General features: G+C 44.2%; 1 protein-coding gene across 1 annotated transcript in view; it reads left to right on the forward strand.

Annotated features, from left to right (window-relative positions):
• Positions 1-27,334, forward strand: part of LOC145403615 (popeye domain-containing protein 3-like) — a 592,299-nt gene that overhangs the window by 538,203 nt on the left and 26,762 nt on the right. The window contains exons 3-4 of the mRNA XM_080275292.1: positions 12,120-12,222; positions 19,056-19,196. Coding sequence (XP_080131418.1) covers positions 12,120-12,222; positions 19,056-19,196 — 244 coding nt within the window. The remainder of the gene's footprint in view (positions 1-12,119; positions 12,223-19,055; positions 19,197-27,334) is intronic.

Consider the following 27,334-nt stretch of genomic DNA (forward strand, 5'->3'; position numbering starts at 1 on the left):
GGGTGCAATCACTTCCATTCTCCACTCTACTGGCACGGTTTCACCCAACTATGCCTTCTTAAATATCTCCAACAAGCACTTCATTCCGCTCTGTCTGCTACACTTAAGCATTTCTGCATACCCTTCGTCAACCCCAGCTGCTTTCCCATTTTTCAGCCGCCTCACAGCGTTCTTCACCAATACGAGTGTCACGTTTCCTGGCACTCATTCCTTCTCTGTACACCCCCAAAACCAATGTTAACAGTCGCTTTGCTCTCTCCATTTCCATTCATCAGACTTTCAAAATATTCTTACCGTCTGGTCCTTACTTCACCCCTATGAGTTGATAATCTACCACTTACATCCGTCACACTCTCACATTTCTTTCCACTGTTACTTCTACATTTTCGCACTTCTTTCCAGAATAACTTCTTATTTTCAGACATTCATTTTTCTTCCTAGATCATCATTTACCTCCTTGTTTTTTCCTCTTCACTAGTCTCTTTATGTGCTTCTTGATCTCAGTATATTCGTTTCTTGTTTCAACTGAACCCCTGTCCTGTATCTACTCTAGCCACTTCTTCCTCTTTTCCTCCACTGCTCTCTTAATTTCTTCATCCCACCACGCCGTATCTTTCTTCTTTGTTGTTACTCTTGCCACACCACACATGGCTTTAACATGCCTAACTAAGCAGTCCCTATATACATTCCACAAGCTGTTCAGATATTCAAAATTAAAAAAATATATATATAGTTGCTGCAAAAATAAAATAAAATTGACGTCATCTGGCTAAAGGTGTTAAGGAGAATGTAAGCTGCGTTAGGGGAATGGCTTGTCAAAGATGTCAGCTGGCGGGGTTTGCAGAGTACGAACTGAGTACTTCGTTAAGCGGGGAAACTACCCCATTAGGTGCGTGGATTATGTGACTTCTGCCATTTCCAGGTTAATCCCTTGAATTAGGCGACGTGTTATTTTGCTTATATCTGCTGCTTTAAGATGATTATGTTCAACGTAAGAAAAGCTGCCCGAACTAAAGGTTTTTATCAACGAAATGTGTATCTCTTGTAGTTCGGAAAAAAAAATTCAGTAAGCTGGAATGAATAACTTTTTTGGCAGCAAGAATAAAAAAAAAAAAAAAAAAAAAAGCGACGAACACAGGCGGTTTAAGTACCGTAGTTCACATCTAATGTTATTCAGGTTATCTCAACTATAGTCCTTGGAAGTATTAATTTATTATACTCCTGCCGTCTTGTCAGTTTTATTAAGCTCCAGAGAAATATTCGAACCGAAGTAGTTAGGCACTACCAACATTAACCCCTCAACTACCAGGGTTTACTACGACTACTACTACTACTACTACAAGCCTTGTAACACTAAATGAAAAAAATATAACTTGAATAAACTATCTTAATGAATAATCGTACTTAAACGAGCAATGGAAAAAAAAAATGAAAGAAAACTTGGTGGAAGGATAGAAGGAAGACTACAACGGAAAAAGAAAAGGGAAGAACGGAGAAAAAATGTTAAAAAGAAGGAAGGGAAGAAAGTTTGTGTAATTTCGTCCTGAAAAGGTGGTTCGCCAGTCTTCTTTGTTCTAGGCAGGTTGGAGAAGAGAGAGAGAGAGAGAGAGAGAGAGAGAGACAGACAGACAGAGAGCATTGGGAAAGAGCAAGGAGATAATCTGTTAACGGCCACAACCATATTATTTATTTTGCTCACCACAATCACCCACACCCACACTCACCTCCGCCCACATTCACCCACACCCACACTCACCCCACACCCACATTCACCCACACCCGCACTCACCCCACACCCACACTCGTCCCACACCCACACTCACCACACACTCACACTCACCCCATACCTACACACACCTCACACCCACTCACCACGCATTCACGTTCACCCCACACCCACACTCACCCCAAACCAACACTCACCCACACCGACGCTTACCCACACCCACCCACACCCGCATTCACCCCACACCCACACACAGTCGCACTTACCCCACACCCATTTTCACTCATTACCCACACTCATCCCACACCCACATTTCACTCACCCACACTTATCCCATACCGACATTCACTCTGTACTCACACTCGCTCCACACCCACACCCACATTCACCCACATTCACCTATGCCCACACTCACCTTACCCCCACACTCACCCCACACCCGCACTCAGTCACACCCACACTCAGTCACACCTACACTCTCATCACATCTACACTCCCCCTACACCCATACTCACCTAGGCCCACACTTACACTATTCTCACACTCGAAACCCACATTCACCCACACCCACACTAATCTACACCCACACTCACTCCAAACCCACATTCACTCAACAGCCACACTCACCCATCTCACCCAACCCCACCCCTAAACTTGCCCACCAGACTTACCACCTCACAATCACAAACTGCAACAACTCCCCCTAATTTCACTCGCCTACACCCGACACACCCTTGCGACACTCCCCATACATATTTCATCTGCCCTACCAACTGCCAGCTCTACCCACCTTCATGCATATCTGATTTTAACTCATATGTACCTAGTCATCTCCATCACCAGTCCTACCCACATCGTCTGCAAATATCCCACCGTTGTCCATTTATTAGCCACACTTACCAATTTTCATCCACCTCAGACACCACTCATATTTATCACTTACACCCTACCCACCTGTATCCACATCTGAATTACACCCACCTCAGACGATACACACACCTATAATAAGCTGTCTACAACCTACCCAACCACATCCACCCCTAATGTTATGCATTTATGCCCTTCCCTTCCTACCTAGGATACATCTGCTCATCTCATACCCATTCCAATTTACATGCTTTGCATCGCTTGAATGAGCTAATGTCATTCTTATTCACTTATCTCTGAATCATGCACCATACCCACCTACACCCTTAATAATCGCACACCTTGTCATTCATTTACACCCAGCAGAATCTTGCACCTCCTGTATGCACTTTCACTCACCTACGACCATATCTACCGACACCCAACAGGATCTTAGATCTTCCCATCCTCCTGCACCCACTCCTAACCACCTGTCTATCTAGGACCATACTCACCTATTTCCGACCCATCATAGCCTTACACCTCCATATCTACACGAAGTCACGAACCCATCCGTACTCACCTATCCATCCATTGTACTTACAGCCAACACAGTCTTGAGGCTCTTCCTCCACCTACACCCACTCCACCGAACACACCCATCTACATCCAGCAGAATTTTACTCCTCTTCATCCACTTTCACCCACCTAGGACCACACCCACCTATCCTCTTCCATCCACTACCACTCTCATTATGTTGCTGACCCATACTGCAATTGTCCACTTAACCTGATTAAAATGGCGCTGCTGCTATAATGATCTCACGAGCATGATAAAACTATTGGCAGGCCAGATCACACGGACCTTGTGGTTCTTGCCAGTGGGCAGGTCTTTAAATGAATGGGAAGATTATTACTAGTTACTGATTTTTTGTTGAGATAGCAAAACAGAACTTCTGTATTTCCCCACCTTCCGTATCTTCCTGCAATCAGCCATAATAATACCTGTATATTGAAACAACCCCCTGTTTGACTGATATGTTCGAAGGAAAGTTTATCGAAATGGTAGTGAAAAAAATGAGTATTGAAGCTTTGTGTCATGGGGGAAAGGAAAATAAAATAAACCACCAGTTGTCACTGGAAGGAAAAGAAAATATTACTCCACTTCAATGGGAGGAAAAGGAAAGTCATCACTTATCACGTTGGAATCTAGTTAGGAAATAAAGTATTAAGTTCTACTTTATTCTGGCTTACGGTGCCGGTTATCTATAGAAGAGAGAATTTTATAAACTTTATTCTGGCTTACTTCGTGGGTCTCTAAAAACGAGGAATTTATAAACATTCTCCCCAAACAGTACACAACGGAGATAATTACTCACGAATACTGAACTAACAGTACTGTTGGCCTCTGAAAGAAATTGTCCTTGCCTCCTAATAAATTAGTAATAACACTAAACAGATTGTTGAGACATTATGACAGATGTATATAAATGGTGTAGAGAAACACGAGTCTGAGACAAAGTTTATTCCTGACTAGTTTCTCCGAAGAAGTCTCTGTGCGAAACTAGTCAGGAATAAACTTCTGTTTCAGACTCGTGTTTCTCTACACCAGTCACTAAACAGATTCTTGCTTTCGCAAACACCTAGCTTGCGCAAACGGTTTCTAAATGGAAATGAAGGAACTGGCTTAACTACCAGCCATGATCAACATGTAGGAAAGTTTGTGCATCATCCTTCCCTCCTCTTTTCTATTCTGATGGCTCTGTAGCTATTTCTTTTACTGATAAAGCAGATCTGTTTGCTCAGACTTTCTCCTCCAATTCCACCTTAGACGATTCCGGTGCTGTTCCTCCATCACTTCCCCCCTCTGACTTCCTCATGACTGACATTAAAATTTCTTCAGCTGATGTATTTTCTGCCATCATTGGCTCAATACTAACAAGGTATATGGGCCTGATGGAGTCCCTCCTTTTGTCCTCAAGAACTGTGCTTTTGTGCTTACACCCTGCCTAGGTAAACTCATTCGCCTTTGTCTTTCAACTTGTACCTTTCCTTCTTGCTGGAAGGTTGCTCTCATTTAGCCAGTTCCAAAGAAGGGTGACCATTCCCAACCCTCTAACTATCGTCCAATTGCTTTAACATCCTGTGTCTCAAAAGTTTTCGAGTCGATTCTTAACAGAAAAATTATAAAGCATCTTTCCTATCACAACTTTCCTTCTGATCGTCAGCCTGGGTTTCGTCAGGGACTCTCCACTGGCGATCTTCTCACCCACATTACATCCTCCTGGTCATCCTCCTTTCGGGACTTTGGCGAAAGATTTGCCATTGCACTTGACATCTCAAAGGCTTTCGATCGAGTCTGGCATAAATCTTTAATTTACAAACTGCCCTCTTACGGTTTCTATCCTTCATTCTGTGCCTTCATCTCTAGCTTCCTTTCTGGTCGTTCTATAGCTGCTGTTGTAGACGGCCATCGTTCTTCTCCTAGATCTATCAACAGTGGTGTTCCTCAGGACTCTGTCCTATCACCAACTCTCCTTTTTTTATTCATCAATGATCTTCTAAGCTGTACATCTAACCCTATCCATTCATACGCTGATGACTCCACCCTTCACCTTTCCATTCGGTTCCCACAACGTCCCTCTCAGCAGTTACTTCAACAAACAAGGGATGAGGCTATGGCACACCTAATGTCTGACTTGGCTCGTATCTCTGACTGGGATAAAAATAATCTTGTTGTTTTTAATGCATCAAAGACTCAGTTTTTACACCTATCAACCCGTCAAAATCTTCCACAGGAGTACCCACTAATGTTTAATAATATCCAGCTCAATCCTGCATCATCCTTCAACATGCTTGGGATTTCATTCACTCGGGACTTATTTCGGAAAGATCATATTGCTTCTCTTGTAAAATCTGCTTCCAAGAGATTAGGTGTGCTAAGCCGATTCCGTGCTTTCTTAATCCCTGCACAGTTGTGGACTTTATACACGGGTTTTATTCGCCCCTGTTTAGAGTACAACTTTCATGTGTGGGGAGGCTCCCCACATACAGTTCTTCTCAATAGGGTGGAGTCAAAGGCTATTCGTCTCATCAACTCTCCTCCTCTTACTGGCTCCCTTCAACCTCTGTCTCTTCGTCGCACTGTTGCCTCTCTATCTCTTTTCTATCGCTACTTCAATGGTCACTGCTCCTCTGAACTGTCTGCATGCATCCCTCCACCTCTATGACGGGCTCGTAGCACCCGTCTAGCAACAAACTCACATCCCTTTTCTGTCCAACTCTCTAATGCAAGAGTTAACCGTTACTCCCAGTCTTTCATTTATGCAACAGGTCAACTCTGAAACTGTCTCTCTCTGTCCGTATTTCCTGCTTCCTATGATCTCCAGTCTTTCAAACGCAGTGTGTCCAGGCATCTCGAAATGAATGAATCTTGAATTTGGCTCTCCTTTGTATTGTTTGTTTGTTTGTTTGTTTTTCTTGGAAGAAGCGTTCTTGCGGGCTCGGCCTTTGGTTCCTTCTTCCTCACATAAAAAAAAAAAAAAAAAACTGGAAGCAAACAAATTATGTAAGAACCATATGCAGAAATGAAACACGATTTTGCATTTAATAGAGCTCTAAGAGAATAACTGTAAATTTATTAGAGATATTCTTACATTGCAAGAATCTTAAGCAAATAGATTCACTCACTCGCGCAATCTTAAGCCTAGAAAACACGGAAAGAATACTCTTAACTAGAGATATGGAGTCACGGGACTACAAAACTGGAGTCGCCACTAAGACACTGCCGGGCAAGGGATAAATTTTCGACGATCCTGCATGAGCTCATTCGTCACTACGTCGACACTCCCTGGGCTGCAGGCCGAAGAAATATGGCATCGAGAACTACAGTAGACTGGGTTCACTGCTCTCAGCTACATTCGCACTTCACAGCTGTTCAGCACCAACTAACTACTACCGTGGGTGGAGGTATGACGTGCAGAACTACAAAGACCCTGAGCTCGAGACACGAAGGGTGTAATCTCCGGGAATCCTCGCTGTCCAGGCATACGTCTGCCCCAGGTAGCCGTCCTACCCCAGCTATTTCTTTCTCAAACCACCAGGCTTGATACGTGAGAAATGGTAGTGGCTTCCTTCCCCGACAGTATACACGCAATAATATATATCAGTGATGCACTGCGTCAGTACGTAAACACAGTCACTCATGAAACAATGACAAATATTTCGAAAACATGTTACAATCTAAGTGCTGCGGGGATGGTTACGGCTGAGCGAATTGCACTAGGTTTTCACTAATGCTTCGTGAATTCCCATAATAATATAGTGTAGTGAATTCGCATAATAATACAATATCGCTAATTCATGACGATTTGGTTACTTAAAACTAATTGATTCCTGTAAACTCTTAAATGGTCTATGAAGGAAAATAGCGACAATGGACTTTAGACTTCCCTCTCTGTGTCATGAAGCAATAACTCAAATACATGAAAATACGTTGATCCTGTGATGTTTTACATTCAATTTACTTTTTACAAGTATGTTTAATATTTCTTAACATTACATTCAGTTACTCACATGATAAGATTGTCTACCTGATGAACACATCTCTCTCGAGGGAGTCAAGCAGCAACTAACTGAGAGCCAACAAGAAAGACCTGAAAGTACTAACATTTGTTATACTAAAGGCTGAGAACTACAGTAAATCATAGCTCCTTGAGAGAGAGAGAGAGAGAGAGAGAGAGAGCAGGTGTGAGGAAATTAGGAAGGGAGAGAGGAAAGGAAATAACGTGATTGAATTGAAATGACAGGAAGAGAAAGAACAATAATAATTGGAGGAGGAAGGGAAGAAGAAAATTGTGCGGCGAGGAGGCAAGAGAGGGAAGGGTAAAGACAGGAAGAAACGCAATGGGGAATATATGATGATGGAAGGATAAGGAGGGAAAGAGATATACTGAACTGGAGACAACAGGAGGCAATTTACGCGAGAGAGAAAAAAAAGAAGAGAAAAAGTAAATGTAAGAGAGAGAGAGAGAGAGAGAGAGAGAGAGGGAGAGGGAGAGAGAGAGAGAGAGAGAGAGTCAGGTTAAAAAAAAAAAGGGCGAGGGGGTAGGGGGCTGGGGTAGGTGGAGGGGAGGCAGCAACAGGTACGAAAAAGATCTAATTCTTTCTGGTGGCTCGTCACGTCACATCCCCCCCACACCCTCCTTCCTTGGCCCTTTACCTGCCTCACTCCTGCCTCCTTGCCTCACTCCTGCCTCCTTGCATCACTTCTGCCTTCTTGCATCACTTCTGTCTCCTTGCCTCACTCTTGCCTCCTTGCATCATTCCTGCCTTGCTATTCTTCTTCCTCCATGCCTTTCTCTTACCTCTTTGTCTAACCTCTGCTTCCTTAAATTAATTAATGTTTCCTGCTTTCATTTCTTTCTCTATGCTTCATCCCTGCCTACCTGCCTTCTTGCCTCATTCCTTCCTTTCTTACTTTGGTCGCCTTGCATCATTCTTTCTTCGCTGCCTCAACCTGCTTCCTTGCCTCACCTGTTCCTCCTTTCCTCATTTTTGCCGCCGTGCTTCATATTTCCTTCCTCTTTTCCTCACCCTCGCCTCCCTACCACGCCTTTCCCTTCGTACTCTACCTCTTTGCTTCCTTGCCTTACCCCTCTGTGTTAACCTCACTCCTGTCTCACTGCGTTAATTTTGCCTCCCTTATTCATTTTTTCATCCCTGCATCACCTTTACCTCCTTGCTTCACTTGTGTATTTCCTTACTTCACCGTTTTGCTTCCCTTCCTCATCTTTCATTTTTGCCTCACCCATCCGTCTCTGCTTCACTCCTGCCTCCCACCCTGCTTCCCTTCCTGCCTCACCATTCATCCCTGCCTCACTCCTTCCTCCCTTTCAAACCCTCACCCCCCAGCTTCATTTTTGTCTTCATGCCTCGCCTCTGCATCCTTACCGTACCCCTGCTTCACTTGTCCCTCTCTTCCTAACCCTTCCCTCAGTCCCTCTTCACCCTGCTGCCTTCCTGTTGCACCTTTGCTTCACTGCCACACCCTTACCTCTTCCCCTCCTGCTTCACCCCCGCCTCCGTCCCTTCCTTATCCCAGTTTACCAGCCCTGTCTGGTCTTTTTGCTTACCTCCTTTGCTCACCTCTTCCTTCTTCTTCAACCTCTTTCCTTCTTTCCTACCCACCAACCTACCTGCCTGTCTCACTTTAAGCGTGCTGTCCTGTATGCTCACCTGCCTCTCACCCTTGTCTTCCTCCTTCCTGCTCCACTAACTGCCACTTTCCCGATCTTGCTGTCTTCTCTTTTTCCTCCCGGCCTTCCTCCCTCCTCTCTACCTCTCCTACTACGGGGAGTGATATACCGTCAGGGTAGTGTTGTTCAAAGTGTTGGTAGTATTGCTTATGTTAATGGTGCCATCATCATCATTATCATCACCTGACTCAGTTTTCTTTGTTCACAACCAGTTGAAAGACCAGGACCAACGCTGATCTTTTAAAAGACATGAATATGAGGAAAAAGTAAGCATCTGATATAAAATCCACCCACCCCGTCCTCTTTTAGTGTAAGAGGGGTTACGAAACCGCTGGGAAGCAAGTTCTAGGGGATTTCACAGACGTATCACGACCTAATCTCTCTCGTAAGTATGATTTGCTTTCTCAGGAAGGACAAGTAGTAGAAACTCCAGAATACTTTCGTCTCAGGTTCTGTTTGCACAAACAAGGCTCAGTTGAGGGGTGAAAATTCAGTATTTTTGTTATAAATTTTTTAATTGTTATATTTTATTAGGATAACGGAAGCGGAGTACTGAAATTTCCTGTGCCTTTTGTTCTTCAACAAATAAATGAATAAATAAATAAATATATATATATATATATATATATATATATATATATATATATATATATTATATATATATATATATATATATATATATATATATATATATATATATATATATATATATATATAGTCGGCATGGGATAAATTGCGACGCTTCTTCCACAGCGATTTGTTTTACAAATTAAACGGTTTTTACGTTGCTGCAATAAACTATACGATTTTTTGTTGTTATTGTTGTTGTTGCTGTTGTGACTGTGGCCCCAGCAACATCTGAACGTGAACCAGTTGTGCAACAGGCTAAAGCTGCCCTTCCCCTCCTAACCAACACTTTCTTCTTGGAGGATAGGGAATAAATTGAAGACCTGACAAAATAAACCGTTTAGGAAAGGGCATTACGAAGTCTCCAGTGCGTACAAGAATAAGATGCACAATCCTGCCTTCTAACTCTTGCCAGTTTTATTTGAGCTTTTGGGACACACACGGACAAGGAATGCGTGGGTAGCTGTCTTTGTCCCACTTCGTTGGTGAAAATGCTTTTGCATTATTATTATTATTATTATTATTATTATTGTTATTATTATTATTGTTATTATTATTTTTATTATTAAGAACTCCACAGTCTGTGGAGTTCTGATTGATATTGTATTCTTTTTATTTTCCCCTGGAAGCTTTACAAGACTGGCATTACAAAACCGTTCGAGACAGACTTGGAGTTTTCAGGCGTTATGTATCTTGGTTGGAGGCTTCTTTTGGGACATTTTTTTTCCCGAGCACTAGCTCCGTACTAGCACCCTCTTTGTTATTTTTTTCATATTTTGCTCTCCTGCGCAGCAAAAACTACAGAAACGATTACTTTGCAAATGTTCGAGTATGTAGTTTTTAACATATACAAGTGCACCTGGGTATTGTATTGAGATCCAACAAATACTTTTTGAGATATTGAGGAAAATCATAATGGCTGCCTCATGCCTGAAAGTACTAAATCGGAAAGTATTTGGCCGATTTTGACCAAACTTGGTGAAAATGTAGTGGGTCTTGAGTGAACGTGATCTGCTTAGTATTAATGATTTTGACAATGATCTCAAGGTCACAGGTCAAAATCCGTAAAAAAATTGAAGTCATATCAAAAGCAGTCCCTCGATATTAGTTTTACAATGATAAAAGTATTTTCATCGGGAATATGGAATTCTTTGAATATTGCTTCAGCAATTTCAGAATTCTAGCTATTATTATTATCTTTATTGACAGCAGGGTGACTGTGAAGGAGATAACTCAGGATTGTTTGACCTGTTCTCTAGTACTTTCACTATTTTCGGTTCTTAACAGTGGCATTTTCGAATTCCTTAATATACTAAAATGTAATTAGTGATGTTATTCTTATCTCAGCGGAGGCAGATTTTTAAATGTTTTCCATGATGTATTTTCTAAGAACACTAACTCAAAGAATTTACTCACAGTTTGCTTTCATACTTCCTGTGGTGCTGCACATATTTATATCATGCTGTCTGTATCCCCCTAATACCACCCTTTTACACTTATACTTGTCTCTTCCTAACACCAGTTGCCACCACTTTACTGTTACTCGCAGCCTCCCCTTTAACATTACCACCTCCTCCTCCCTCCTTTCACTCCCGACCCCAACCAGAAACGTCTTCCCCCTCAATATCCTTGTTCAACCTCATCTCCCAGTTCCCTGCTTCGTTTCCCCTCTCACCTTGATATCATTACTTCAGGTTTCCTCCATATAGGGCCAGCCTTTCATCCCCTGCCCATCCCTAATCCGTCAATCATTCTTCCCTGCCTTATTGTAGATCCCCCTCCTTCAATACGCTCTATCCCTAAATAATCTCTCTCCCTCACCGCTTCCCCATTCTCTTTCTCTTCCAGTTCTTTTTGCATTTTCTTTGTACACTCAGTCCCTCCTCTCCACTCAGTTTCTCAGCCTTTCCCTCTAAGCCCTTGTCTCCCATGACCCCTCTCTCTCAGCTTCTCTCCCATGATTCCTCCCACACAGCCTCTCCCCCATGACCTCTTCCTCTCAGTCCCTCCCGCTCAGCCTCTCAGCCCCTCCATTCCAGTGCCTCAACCTTGCGCCTTCTTATTTACCCAGACCACATCTTGCCCCTTCAGTCTCCCCGCCTGTCCTCTTCACAGCATCTCTGTCTGTTTGTTTTATAATAACTTCCTTCTTCCTTGCATGCCACTCTCTCCAATCACCTCTTCACATTTTACCTCATCCCTTCTAACCCTTTTCGCACTCTGGCTAAATCTTGATTGTCTTTGCCACCCACTGCCGTTCTATGCCTAATTCGTGCCTAACCCCTACTGTGCTATACGTATTTTTTCCCGTGCTATGTTTAATCCTCGCTCAGTTCCCTTTTGTACCTTGCCTGGTCCCTACCGGTCTGTGTCTAACCTCTACTGTGTATTGCCTATTCTCTTCCTGTGCTATGGCTAGCACTCGCCATGATACTGCCTCCCTGTCGTGCCCAGTTTAATTCCTTCTGTCTTTCTTAACCCCTGCTTCTCTGCTCCTAACCCCTGCCTCTTCAATGCCTACCTTCTTTCGTTCTTTCTTGAACCCCTTCATTGTCCCTACCTTATCTGATTCCCTTCTACCGTCTGCCGTATCGTGTTTAACCCCTGCCTCTTCCCCACTTAATCCCTGCCTTGTCCCAGCCTAAACCCTGCCTTGTCCTCAGATTGGTGATCAGCCAGAACGGGCGGGCGCTGCACATAGTCTCCCAGCACCAGTTCCTCGACTCGCCAGAGTGGTTTGGCGTCTCCACGGATGAGTTCTTCCAGGTGGGTGCGTCTTACAGGTGGGTGACCCTTACCGGTGGGCGATTCTTAAAGGCAGATGCGTCCTACAGGTGCGTGTCTTACGGATGCTTACGTCTTATAGGTGAGTGACTCTTACAGGTAAGTTAGCTTTAAGAGAAATATGACTCTTACAGGTGGAATGTCTTAAAAGAGGATGTGTGTTGTAAGTGAGTGCATATTTGCAGGTGGGTGAATCTTACAGAAGGGTGCATCCTACAGGTGGATGCATCTAATAGGTGGTTGATCTTTATAGGTGGGTGCGTCTTACAGGTGGGTGACTCTTACAATTGTATTCATGGAGGTGGATAAGTCTTACAGGTGTGTGCGTGTGACATGTGACTCTTATAGGTGTGTTTGCGTTAAAGGTGGCTCAGTGTTATAGATGAATCATTCCTACAGTTGGATCATTCTCAGAGATGAGTCTTTCGGATGGAGGAGTCAGTCTTGCAGAAGGATCATCTTACTGGGGGTTCAGTTTTAAAGTTATACTCAACCATGCAGGTAAGAATCATTACAGACCGTACATGTTGGTTGGTTGAATTTTCAGAGAGGCCAGTCGTATAGGAGGTTCAGTCTTTTAAGTAAGTCTGTCTTACTGATGGTTAGTCATACACTTAGGGCAGTATTATAGATGAATCAGTTTTACTGGCTATTCATTCTTACAGGTGGATGAAACTTCCGGCTTTATGATATACGTGGATCACCTTTACGGATGTATGTTGAAGGTGGATCAGTCTCACAGGTGGATCAGTTTTATTGTTTGATGTTCTTTAAAGTGTGATGATTAAACAGGTTGGCTGTTTATATGTGTCTTTTAGACACACTTTTCTTACAAGCAGAGGTGCATTACAGGTAAGTTAGTTTTATAATCGGATCATGCAGGTGGGCTAGTACTACAGGTGCACTGATCGCACGGTTGTTTAATCTTACAGGTGCATCATTGTTGCAAATGGGTCATTCATGCAGGCTCATTAGTCCTGCAGGTGGTTCAGCGTAATGATTTTGTTTTACAGGTGAGTTAATCTTATACCTGTGTCTAACACAAAGATCAGACCTACAGGTAGATTAGCTGCACAGATGCTTTACAGATGCGTCGGTATACTGGTGAGCCGTATTATCCTTAGCACAGGAGACTTCGTAACATTTCTTCCTAAGCGATTTAGTATGCGTGTTACACATTCTTGTCATGCATTTTGTTTATAACATTCTTTTATCGTCGTGGGTTGCATCATTAAACATACTACAGGATATTAACCTACACATTGTCACATCGCTCCTGGGACTGTTCTACCTAGCTAAATGTGAGCATAGGAACCTGAGAGTGTTAATACTGGCACTGTTAAGCTTCTCATGATCAGAACAACTCTAGCACTACATTTCAGGCAACACCAGATAGTTATGTTTAGCTAATAGTGAGCCATAGGAACCTGAGGGTGAAAGAGTCATTACACAAAGCATATCACGGGGGAAAAGATGTTTCGAAATTGTCCAACCAAACGAGGATACAGTCATTCATAAATTTAATGGTGGCACTATAATCACTCTGAGCCCGCATTCACAAACAGACTTATGATCCAATGAACGTCGTAACTAAGATTTTTTATTTGAAGGAAGCACAAGAAAGGGGCAGTGGAGAACCTTCCCATATTTCTTACTCATCCTACAAAAACAGGTCTTGGCGACGACAAGGGCTTAATCACCAGTTTGTTTGTGAATCGGGCCCTAGATCTCCTGAACACACACATTCCCATTAGGGTGGAGTGATTTTCTCTCTCTCTCTCTCTCTCTCTCTCTCTCACCACAGGGCTCACCCTCTCTCTCTCTCTCTCTCTCTCTCTCTCACCACAGGGCTCAGCACAATCTTTTCCCTCCTGGCTCCAACATCGGGATCTCGGTAGGTAATTGGGGACCGCCAGGTAGCACCGGCTGCCCTGATTAGAAGGACAGGCCAATTAAGATGGCGTCTTTGATCTCACTCGGTCTCTGGGATATAGGGCTCATATAGGCTGACAGGTTCTCATATAGGCTGACGAACCCTCATATTAGCTGGGAGGTCCTTACCTTGTCTGACAGGCGCTCATTTTTATATCAGATTCTTAAACAGGTTGACAGAGCCTCATATAAACTGACGTGTGTTCTTATAGGCTGATGGGTCCTCCTATACGCTGACGGCTGCTGATGAGGCGGGCAGGTCCTACCATACATTGACAGACTGTACTGTATGGGCTGCCGGGATCTCGTAATTATTTTCATTTAGGCTGACAGGGCCTCATGTAGGCTAACAAGCCCATGAATAGGCTGACAGGCTCTCGGATCGGCTAAACAGTTCTTCTGTTCCTTGCCCAATCGTGGTATAGGATAACAAGTCCTTTTTTAGACTGTTAGATCTTAAACAGGCTAATAATATCTTGAATATGCTGTCAGACCATTGTGCAGGTTCAGATTTTTATGCAACTTGTCAAACCCTGATACAGATTGTCAGAACCTTATAAAGGTTGACAAGTTTATGTGTTGGTTCCCTTTTTTGGCTTAACTTCTTTTATTGATTTCCATATTCATATACTCCAGGTGACTCATAATCTTACAGTGGTGGTCACATCTACGTATAAGCTTTCACATTCATTTATGCTTTGGTAGATCTTAACCACTTCAAGAAGAGTCGTCAGTAAACTGAATAAAATAGCTTGCCAGAACACAAAACAGTGAAAGAAACCTTCGGTGAAGGAGTTGCTAAACATCATTATTAATTCCTTCATTCCCATAGGTCCCAATAAAATATGTCAGTTGCATAGGTAAATGGTAAATTGACACCGTAGTAAATGTATTAATGTGGTCTGTGAGGGTTCTCATGCACAGCATGTTGGATGCTTAAATGTAGTGCAATGCCAATATCTTTGCTTTGATTTGCATCCTCTCTCCCAGGAACACCTATTCTCATAGCCTGTGACTTACTTCACCCGTATACTCTCCCAGTGTCTCCACTATTCTGGTCAGTCTAGCTATGCTCACTCCACCATCCCGCCAGTCACATGTCCCAGGTCACTCCGCCACTCCTCCCATCACTCCACCACTCTCCCAGTGATTCCACCATGCACTCTCCCAGTCACGACACCACTCACCAGTCATCCCACCACTCCTCCAGCCACTACACCACTCCAATAGTCACTCCATCACTCTCCCAGTCAATCCATCACTCCCCCAGTCACTCCACCATCCCGTCATTCACTCCACGATTCTCAAAGTAACTCAACCACTCCCTTAGTCATTCCACCACTCACCAGTCACTCCATCACCCCCCACTCGCTCCGCCACTCACCCACTCAGTCCACCACTAACCCACTCACACTACTAGTACCACACCCGCTACTCACTACAATGCTCCTCACTCTTTTATTTAGCCACTGAATCTTCACTCACTCACTCTGCACCCACTCACTTTTCTAATACCCAGTTACTCCAGTGCCACTCATCATCCTACGCCACTCTCCAGGTTAGCCATTATCCCACTCATCCACTCTTACATATGTTTTTAGTTCCACGCTTTCAGTTGTATCACTCGTCATCTTTCCTCGCTCAGTACCCCGTCACTAACATTCTACCATCCCTACTCACTCTTCATTACCCGCATTCACTCTACCACCAATCCATTTTCCACATCCAATACCCCATTCACTTTGCCATCACTCCATACTTCACCACCCCACTCACTCTACCATCACATAATTCTCCACACTCCACCACCACTCACTCTGCTATCACGCCACTCTCCACACTCCCCCACCTCCATTCACTTTGCAACCACTCCATTCTCCATGCTCTACCACTCCCACTTACTTTGTCATAACTCCACTTTCCACACTCCTCCATCCCCATTCACTCTGCCACCAGTCCACTCTCCACACTCAACCACCCCCATTAACATTGCCACCACTCCACTCTCCACACATCATCACCCCCACTCACTCTGCCACCAATCTATTCTCCACACTCTACCACCTCCATTCACTCTGCCACCACTCCACTCTCCCCTCTCCACCACTCCCTCTCACTATACCCTCCAACTTACCTCACCTTTATTCCCACTCTTCCATATACCATCCTCACTCACTACACCCTCGCTTCCTCACAGGGTCAAAATTGCACGGGAGTGGCAAGCAATTCCCTCGTCAGTCCGTCAGAAATCACCACCGTATATTAATGTAAAATGTAAAAAATAAAATCGGGCCAAAATTCCAGCTTAATAGACGAGATTGTATAAAAGCATAGTTTTATCGGAGTGATAGTCAGCCATCTCGTTGACTAAGGGGATTCCCTCTCACTTCTTTACCAATTTGTTTCTGTATTTTGTAAACTTTCTTGAATATTTTTACGCCCAATCTTGATGCAAACAAAATCCAAATCATAGGAAGATAATGAGTATTCGATAAAATAAATCGTCAATCCATTCGGTCCGGGTAAGAATTTAATTTAACTCTCGGATGATATTCTTTTGGAGTGGAATTTTTAGTTCTGATTATTTCTGTCCTTCAGCCACTGTAAGGTATTGAAAAGTGTGTCCATGGCTAAATGCTATCGCTTGAAGATCGCAAGAATAACACGTAAAATGCGCGTTCTAATTGAAAGGCAGAAGAGTGATGTGCTATTAAAGCCTCCCAAGCTGACGCGAATCCGGCCCAGTGTTTCTATTGAGCTCCATGTGATTTTTTATTTGCCCACTTTAAATACTGTACCTAAAGATATAGTGAACAGGCGATCATGACTCTGGAAATAGCGCCTGTTTTACTTTTTAACAACGGAATCCGCATTGTACGAGAGAGAGAGAGAGAGAGAGAGAGAGAGAGAGAGAGAGAGAGAGAGAGAGAGAGAGAGAGAGAGTGTACACAACCAACAATCTCTCGTGTAACTAACTGAGGTTCCTACTAAATTTAGAGTCATATCCTTTAGTGATGCATTTCAGTATTGTACCTTACTGTGTGCTCTTGCATGTTTTTTTTTTTTTTCTGATGATGACATTATGCATTAACACCCAAAAAGCTCTCAAGGTGTATCAGGCATAAAAGTCGCTGAGAAAGAGGTGTTGTGAAAAAAATCGATTACCACGAAAACTACGGGCTTTTGTCGCAGTGGCACAAAATTGATTTATTAGCAAACTCTTTCCTATCGAGGACATCATTGATATATTTTACTCCTCTTGCCGCCAGATGATTTTATTCAGCGTGAAAGATTCCTTAGGAATGAAAGGGTTAATGAATGCAGTGTCTAAATCCTCCTGCTCGAAAATCTCCTTTGAGCTGATTGAAAGCATCTGGTTGCAGCTCACTGTGGTTTAAGGATTTTATATTTTTGTAGATGGATGAATCCTTATCATTGCTCATGAAAGAATCCTCTACTCGTGTACTACTGTTACTCTTTCGTACACACATTTGTTCTTCTTAAGCTGAATTAAACATTATAGGACCAACAAATATAAAATAAACACAATGCCCTCTAGCTGATGGGGGCTAAAAAAAGAATATCACTTTGTTTTAATGGTTGCTCATATTATCAGTCATCAAGAATGATTACATGGAATCATACTTTTTATACACAAAACGTGTGGGCGATTCAATGGGTGTATTGTCAGTGAAAACAAGAGAAAAGCAAACGCCGAAAACTAACCCGGGACTGGTCAAAAATAACCCCAGTAAAAAATTGCAGGGGTTATTAATAAAATTCTCGGAGAGCATTAGGAAGACCCCCTCGTGAAAAGGTAATGGCAGTTATTTTTACACTTACACAACCCCCGTATACACCCCCCCAACCCCACTCACTCCTCCAGCTACCCCTTAGTCCATTATCCCCTCATTCCCCCAGCCCACGCACTTCACCACTCTACACTCATTCGCTTAATCAACATTTGCTTCCCTACCCCGACTCACTCCACCATTCACACCACCATCCTCACTCACTCCACCACGCCCCACTCACGCCACGATCCCCATTCACGTCACCAAACCCACCTTATACTACCACCTCCACTCAAACCACCATCCCCATTCACACCTGCTCAGCCCACCATCCTCACCCCATTATCCCTACCCAGAACTTCACCCTCCCTCACACTACCATTCCCACTCACATAGCCACGTCCATTCACACCACCACTTTTACTTATTCCATCACCCTTGCATACCCCACCATCCAAACTCAACTGTCCCACTCACTCCACCAGTCTCACTCATACAACTACCCCACTCACGCCATCACTCTTACTCACATAACTACGCCTACTGACTCCACTACCTCCACTCATTTCGAAATTCACTCATTTTCCATCACCCTTCCCCACTATTTGTTTACCCCATTACCGCTCACTCTCCTACAGCGCCCCTCACTAACCCTTCCCCCCACGTCTCTGCCACATTTCCTATCACTCTTTCACATTCCTACTCATCTCCACCCCTACTAACCACCCATTGTTATTCTCTGAACCTCCTTCCTTCTACTGTAGACGACCTGGCTCAGTCAATGTCCACTCATTCCTCTCTTCGATCACTTCCATACTTACCCCTCCCCCACTCACTCCCCTACTCACCCCTCCCCCACTTAATTTTCCTTCCACTCACTCCCTTATTCACCCCTCCCTGATTCACAGCTCACCTCTCCACCACTCGCTTCCCCATTCATTCCCCTTCTCTCTCTTTGCTCTCAGACTCCCCTACCTACCCCTCCTACACTCACCCTCCCTACTAACCCCTCACCCCACTCACTCCCTCGCTCCACTGACTCACCTTTCACCACCATCGCCTTTGACTTACCTCTCTCCCCTCCCCCAGGTGTCTGCCACAGCCATCGAGGACTCGCGGGTACTGATTTGGCACAGGGACAAGGTGAAGTTGACCATCAGCGGCGACCAGTTCCTTCAGGCGGTGTTTGACCACATACTCGGCCGCGACGTGGTCAAGAAGCTTATGCAGGTACCCTAACTCTCTCTCTCTCTCTCTCTCTCTCTCTCTCTCTCTCTCTCATCTTTCCTCCTATTCTCCACTTCAACCTCTTCTCTCTCTTCAGGCCCTCCTTCTCTGTTTACCTCGTGTCCTTTTCTCTGTCTCGCTCCCCTGTCCTGCCTTCAAGATCGTTTTCCCCTCACGAGCACCTCCATTCCACTCCACTCCACCCCTCCCTCCCCTCCTTATCTGCCTTTCCTTCTTCCTTTCTTCGTCTCCTCCATTTCCCTTCCTCATTTTTTTGTGCCCTCCTCTTTCTCTCAGTTCTTCTCTTCGTCCTTTAGTTTGTCTCTTTCTGCACTCCACTCTGCTTTCTTCGGTTCCTCTCTCCTTTCTTCATATTTCTCCCTCCACTGACGTCTTCCCTCCCCTTTTACTTCTCTCCTTATTTTATATCCTCCTCTTCTCCCTCCCTCCCTCCACCGCTCCTCGTCTCTCCATCACTCCATCCTTACCTCTCCTCTCCCTTCTCGACGTGACTCCTTACCCTCGTTTCCTTCCTGCTGTCCAGTCTGCGTAGGTTATTGCTTTCACCCTCCTCCTCTGTTCTCCCCACTCTTACTCGTCTCTTTGTCATTGCACTCCTCCCTCTCCATCTTATTAAAACTCCTCTTTTTTCCCTGTTCTCGGTCACTCTTCATCCTCTTTTCTTTTTTCCCTCTCTCATTTCCTCATATACTCATTTTCTTTTCGCTTTTCGGTTCTTACTCACCTTCCATTATGCCTTTGACGTTCTCTTTCTTCCACTCTCCGTTTCAAACTCTCTCCTTCCGTTCTTCTTTCCTTCTTCTCCTCCTTCTCTTCCTCCTCCTCCTCCTCATTTCCTTTTCCCTCTACCCCTCCTCGTCCTTCCCTCTTCCTCTGCACCCCACCACCTCCTTTCCTACTCCTCTCTCCTCGTTTTCCTTCTTCCAAGTATTTCCTCTTATCCTTGTAAACTCTGTGATCTCCACTCCCCCGTCTCTCTCTCTCTCTCTCTCTCTCTCTCTCTCTCATTTCCCTACCCTTCTCCTCTTCTTTTTCTTCCATTCGTGTTTCTCTTTGATGTCTTTCTCTGCTTCCCTCTTACCATGTTCCTCCTTTATCCACCTTTCTTTCCTCTTTGACTTCTCTCCAATCTTCGTTTCTCCCTTTCACCGTCTCTGCATATCTCTGTCCCTGATCAATCGCCCTTTCTTGTTTCTGTCTGTCGGTCCCCTTTTATCTCTCATGTCTGTCTCTTTGATCTTTCACTTTTACTTTCCTCTCTGTCGCCCGTGTCTTTCACCGAGCAACGTAAATATCCTGTTGCAGCCTCTCTCTTCTTATCATCATCATCATCATCATCGTCTTCGTCTTGTTCTTCTTGTTCCTCTTCTTCTCTCTCAATCTATCAAAGTAGTTATATCTCTTTGTATATACAGTAATATGTATTTATCTGTATTTCATAATTTGTCTCTAAAGTCAAGTAAGAACCTGCATTATTCCAGACTGTACTTTAGTTCCAAGTAACTTTATTCTTGTTAGAAGAAAAAAAATAAGTAAACGAGAATTCATTTTTAAGACATATGCTTTATTAATAAGATGTTGATACTTTTTAATGAATATCATGTTCTATCATATTAATTTTCAGGGCTTACACTTTCCTCCTCCATGTCTCACTAACCGTTTACCATTTTTTACCATTGTAAAATTCATGTGTTTTAATATATCTTACAGAGTTAGGGAACAACTATGTCATTTTTTTTTAGATTTTTTGTTTAGCAATTTCGTTTGTTTTTGTAACGTGCTTTGAACTGCAAGGAAGATTGTGTCATTTTTTTCCCTTGCTGTATTTTGTCCTCCTGCAAAGAAGTGTATTTGTCAGGAGGTACGGTAGGAGAGCACCGACAGTAAGTAAGGCTGCCTTGCCCCTGCCTCAGCCCTGCCTCACCCTTGCCTCAGCCCTGCCTCATCCTTGCCTCAGTCCTACCTCACCCTTGCTTCAGTCCTACCTCATCCTTGCCTCATTCCTGCCTCATCCTTGACTCAGTCCTGCCTCACCCTTGCCTCAGTCCTATCTCACCCAAGTCTCAGTCTTACCTCACCCTTGCCTTAATCCTGCCTCATCCTGGCCTCAGTCCTACCCCATCCTTGCTTCAGTCCTGCCTCATCCATGCCTCAGTTCTGCCTCACCCTTGCCTCTGTCCTGACCCACCCTGGTCTCAGCCCTTCCAAACCTTTGCCTCAGTCCTGACTCACCCTGGTCTCAGCCCTTCCAAACCTTTGCCTCAGTCCTGTCTCACCCTTGGCTCAATTCTTCCAAACCTTTGCCTCCGTCCTGTCTCACCCTTGCCTCATCCCTGTCTCACCCTTGCGTCAGTAGTTTCAAACCCTTGCATCAGCTCTTATCCCGTTTTGTATTATATTTTATGGAATCTTGCCTTGTTACTTTTTCTCCCCTTTTCTCCCAGTCTCCTCTCTCTCTCTCCCTCTCTCTCTGTTTCTGTCTCCTTTCTTACACTCTACCTCTCTCTTGCCGCTTCCTTCCCCATCTCTTGTATCGCCCTTACCTGTTCCATGTTTAGTCTTTCCCATCCCTTGCTTTAGCCTATCTGTTTCATCTTTCCCTGCATTTCCCACTTCACCCTCTTCCCTATCCTCATCTTTCCCTTGTCCTCACCTTTGTACAGCCTCTTCTTTCCCCCCTTCCCCCATATCACCCTTACCCAACTTCTGTCTCACCTTTTCCTAAATTCTGCCTGCCTTCTGTCTTACCGTTACCTGACCACTGCCACACCTTCACCTGTCCTCATACTATCCCCTGCCTCACCGTGTTATTACTCCTGCCTCTCCTCTGCCTCTTCCTTGCCTTACTTTTACCTCAGCCCCCATATTTCATCACCACTGTTTGCTTTTACCTTCCTGTTTTTCTTCTCGCTTTGACTGGCCATTTCACTAGAACACTCACATCCCTCCCTTCCAATTCCACCACCTCTCTTCTCCTGTCCTTTCCTCCCTCTTCTTCTCTTTCATCTCGCTTCCCCCATCTGCTCCCCCTCCCTCCTCCCCCAGTCCTATCGCCATTTCTCTCTCCTTTCCATCTTTCCCCCCCCTCCTCCTCCCCCTCCTCCTCCTTCTTTTCAACATCTGTCTTCTCCGGTCCCTCCTCACCCTTGCCCCTGACATCACCTTTCCTATCTTCCTCTCTGTCTCCCTCATCTCCCTCTGCTTCCCCTATCTTTTTTTCTCCCTCCTCGCTCCTCCTCTTCATCTCCCTACACCCCTCCTTTCTGTCTCCCTTCTCCTCCTCCATCACCCCTCATTTCCGTCTCATAATCCCTTAGTCTACCTCTCCACCGCCTCTTCTCCCTTTTCAATTCCTCTTCTCCCTCCCTACTGCTTTCCTTCTTTGTTTTCCTCCCCTCACTATCTATTCCCTTTCACATTTCCCTCTCCATCCCCTCTCCCTTTTCATCCCTCTCCTGTTCCCCTCCTTCTCCCCCCTTCCCCCTCCTTTCCACCTCCTTCTACCACCAACTCATGCTCTTTTCCCTTCCATCTCTACCCACCTTTCCCTTTTTCCCATCTTCACTTCCGTCCTATCGTCCTGATTTTTTTTCCACCCTTTATCTCTTCTTCCCCTCCATCCTCCTCCTACTCCTTTTTCGTCACTTCCTCCTCATCTTGCCCCCTCCTCCTCGTCCCCCTCTTCTCCTGCAACTCCTCCCTATCGCACTTCATCTCCCTCCTCCCCCTCCCCCCCTTCCTCTTCCCACTTCTCCTGCTCTCCTTCTCCATCCCCTTCCTCCTCTCCCACTCCAACCTCCTCGTCTCTCTCTATCCCTCTCCTACTTCATCCTCCTACTCCCTCTCTCTTTCCATCTCCCTCCTCCGTCTCTCTCTCAATCCTCCTTGTCTCTCTTGCCATTCCCTCCCCGTCCTCAGTCTCCCCCTCCCCCCAGCCACCACTCTCGTCGACCCAGTAGTGTGTTGATACAGCCAGAGGAGAGTAAATATTGACCCTCACAACTCCCTCAAACTACCCCGATGGCGTTTTCAATTTCAGTGTTCTCTAAGCTTTTTCGTGGGGTAAACACACTTGGTATTTACTGTGCTGGATGCCGTGGGATAAAAGAAAAACAGACGCAGCAGTGGCATGATTAATACTAGCACGTTCATCAGAGTGCTGTTTCATGCTACCTTTGCGTCTGCTATCATTCACGTGGCCATTGATTATGAAGTATCCCCAGTTCAGAAATCGTGTGTTGCCTGGGCTGCATATGAGTGGATGTTTCAAACTTTGTCCTAAGACCACTCAGCTCTCCTACCCGGATTTATTCCAGCACGACCTTCACTCACTTTCACATTTTCTACAAGTTTTCCACTCACTTTACTTCCTCACCCTCGCTTTCTGTACCTCAGAGCCTCACTCATTCTACCATTCCATATCTCCACATTCCATCAATCTTTCAATCTCTAAACCAATTTTCCCTTCATTCTACTGCCCACATTCCACCATTTTCCCCTTCAGTTCTCAGCGTTTTCCTCCCACTCGTCTGTAATTGGCCCCACTAAAGCTATTTAATGCCATCGTTCCATTACTCGCCCAGCCACACCCACTCATCCCGCTTACCCAAGTCACTCAATCCACTCAGCTCTCATTTTACCCACCTCTTCCTCTTATTTAACCCTCACGTTTGCAGCCTCACTAGACCTTATCTTCCATTAACCCACCTGTCCCCGTCAGAGATGCTGAATCCAAACGTACCTACCATAAGTATCAACTCTACAAACACCATCTCTACCCGAAGCTTAACCCTTTCAAAACGAAGGCGTCTTTATATCTTGCTACCTCCAGGCGATTTTATTTAACTATGAACTGACTTCGAACTGCAGGGATTAGAGATAACTTTCAATAATCTTCTTCGATGCTGAAAGTTCGTCGTAAGCTGAATGAAATCGTCTGGTATTAGCAAGAATAAAATATAATCGACGTTCACAGGATAGAGTGGTTATAAGTATTCTTAATGCCTCACTCACTCAGCCTCTTACTTATCCAATCTTCCATCCACACTCCACTTCCCACTCCCTGCCCAACCTCAACCATCCCCGTCCACCACTCTCACTCAGATTCTTTTTCTTTACCACAGCACACTCAAACCAACCTTACCTCATCATTCTCACCCAGCATCCCCTCCCAACACCGCCATATCCATCTCTCTCCCCCATTACCCCCACTGAGCATTTTCCTTCCCACTCAACCCCAGCCAACCCCTACCCACCACTACAACTCAGCCTTCCCCTTCCCCACCACTCACATCCCCATCTCTCTCCTCATCATTCCCACTGAGTATTCCTTTCCCACCACATCCCAGACACCCTTTACCTCCCACTCCCACTGGGCATCCCCTCGTCTTCACCACACCCATGCTCCCTTCCCCTCCCCATCACCAACAGTCAGCACCCCTCCGCACCACTGGCAGTCAGTATCCTCACCATATTTCAGCCTTCCCTCCCACCACCACTCCAACTCAGTCGCCCCCACCTCACCTAACCCCTCCCTACCACACCAACACAGCCACTTCCACCCCACCAATCCCCAGCCACCCTCTCCCCATCACCCCTTTGCAACCCACATCCCACTCCCACACCACACCCCAGCCAACCCGAGTCGACAGTCGGAGGTTCGCGCTGTTCAGACGCTGCCACCTCGTTTGCTCCTCTTGTTGTTGCGGGCCGCTGGGAAGATGGAAAACAGAGAACCGTATTATTAAAACAAAAGAGCACGAAGGGTATGCAAGCCACAAATTTAACTTGGTCGTTTGTCAAATTCATGAGGAGAGCACTGTGTAGTTTGCTACTGTCAAACACATGATAAGCGTAAATTGTATTGTTTCTCTACCTAGCTGCTGAATGCGCTCTGTAATGTTGCATGCAGAATATACGTATCTAAAGCTCATAACTGTTCCGTAAAAGTACCTCAGAAAACGTGGGTTAACGTACGCTTTCGCCCGCTCAGTTTTGATAATACAGCCAGAACACGGTAAAAGACCCCTTGAAATCAAATGAAGCATTTGGTGGTCTTCCCCAAATTATTCATGGCACAAAATCTCATTGTTGGTCTGTTGTTATGTTCAGTTTACTCCAATCTCTCGTCATGAAACAAATACAGGAGTCCTTAGAAGTTCTCAACTCCTTCAGTCCATTGACGTATTTTGAAAAACCTACTATTGCTACCACCGGGCGATTTTCTTCAGCTTATAACAAATCTCAGGCAGTGAAGAGGTTAATGTAATTCTTAAAGGTTATCCGGAGCTGAATTAAATCGCATGGTATTAGCAGTGACAGCACACAATATACGCTAATGGAGTTAAGTAACTAAAGTTCAAGGTTTAATTTGCATTCATATGGGAGTTTGCCTTCGAAAGTGTTCAGTTGCGTTTATAAATGATAAAGGAAAATGATTATCAACCTTTCCATCTTCCCTGCAAGGCTAGCCCACAGTTTACCTCACTCGCACCCCTAGCAGTTGTGGAGGCACCCAAGTGGACCCCCAAGGCCGTGAGAGAGGGCCGGGGCGGGGCGGGCGGTTCGGGGCTTCATTACTTTGGATTCGACTCACCTTTTTGACGCACCATTATAGTTCCGCTTTTAGCTTCACTTTTAGACAGTTCTCTACACCACTCACGATATCACTTTTATTTGCTTCCTCGGGTGAATGAAGCAGTCGAGAGCAGCTTATTCTATGCTTCACTTTCTTTCTTAGTCAGATAGTTATGTTATTCTAAGGATCCAGGTTCTTCCCTCCACAAGCAAAGCATACAGAGAACCCCACAGATCCTCGTCCCATCATTTTGTCTGAAGAAGGTACCATTCAAGATCCGGACTCTTTGCGGATACAGATAGAATATAATCACACAGGTCATTTGAATACTGCATTGCCTTAAAACACCAACCAAATGACGCCTGTATATCTGTCTGTTTAAGAAGAGTACTATAAGGCTTCAACGTTGAATCAAACATCAACCTCTCCCACCTGGGGCTATCTCGTTTGGCCTATTCTTGCTACCACTAAACTGTTATATCCAAATTTAAGGAGATAAATATAGTGTAGAATTTTATGAAGACTCAACCTTACTCCTTCAGGTCGACCAGTCACTCCAAAGCTGAATAAAATTGTCTGATGGTATAAGGAAAAAATAGATCAAAGATGTCACCAGGCTGAAAGGGTTAAATCAGTTTTAAAAATGGCTCCTGGTATTCAAATGACCTCTCAGAGTTAATTGTTTGTTACTTTGACACAGAAATTTACTCTAGTGACATATAGCTTCCTCCTTAGTTTGACCTTTTGGGGGATAATCCTATAGTCCAGATAGGAGTGGGGAGCTGAGCGTAGGGAATAATGGGTGAAATAAAGGGGAAGGGAAGATATCATTGCACACTCTCCCTCCTCCTTTCATCCTCTCAGCTTCCCCACCTTATTTACTTCAAAAAAATACACTTCATCATTATGATACGTTTACTGTTATGCATAAATAATTCTCTTTGATGACATGAACAAGACTTTGGATTTGTTTTGTCAGTGCTCAGGCTTTAGAAATATTTCAATGATTTCCATAACTCTGCTTGATTTATCTGGTTTAATTCGCTGTTTTAGAAATTTACATTTTTTGAATGAGTTTACCCATTGCTTCAGCCGAGTCTCCTCTACACTGTGCTTCAAGAGCAGCAAACTTTGGAGAAAAGAATGGTAGGAATAATAAAGAGCTTCTTTTGACGACAATTTTATGCTCCAGACTAATTTTCTTCATGGATTTTTCTTACAAGACAAAAAAAAAAAAACAAGCTTATCTGATTTATGTGAAACAAAGAAAATCTTTGTTAAAAACACAATGTTTAGTTAATGGTTAATATCACGTTTCCCAACATGATCCAAAACCCATAAACTTCTTAAATAAATCTAAATTTAAGAGAATATTATGAGAGTTCTTAAAAAAAAAAGAAAAAAAATCAAATGAAGAGAAACACGAGAATCCACATAGCCTACATTATATCCAAATCTTAACTTTAAAAAAAATCCAGAATACTTTTTGCAATAACCAGATATAAAATAAAATAAAAATACACGAATCCAGTCTTATATTTAT

This window comes from Coenobita brevimanus, chromosome 61 (genome assembly GCF_032717465.1).
Source record: "Coenobita brevimanus isolate Jiangsu-jjx chromosome 61, ASM3271746v2, whole genome shotgun sequence".
NCBI lineage: Eukaryota > Metazoa > Arthropoda > Malacostraca > Decapoda > Coenobitidae > Coenobita > Coenobita brevimanus.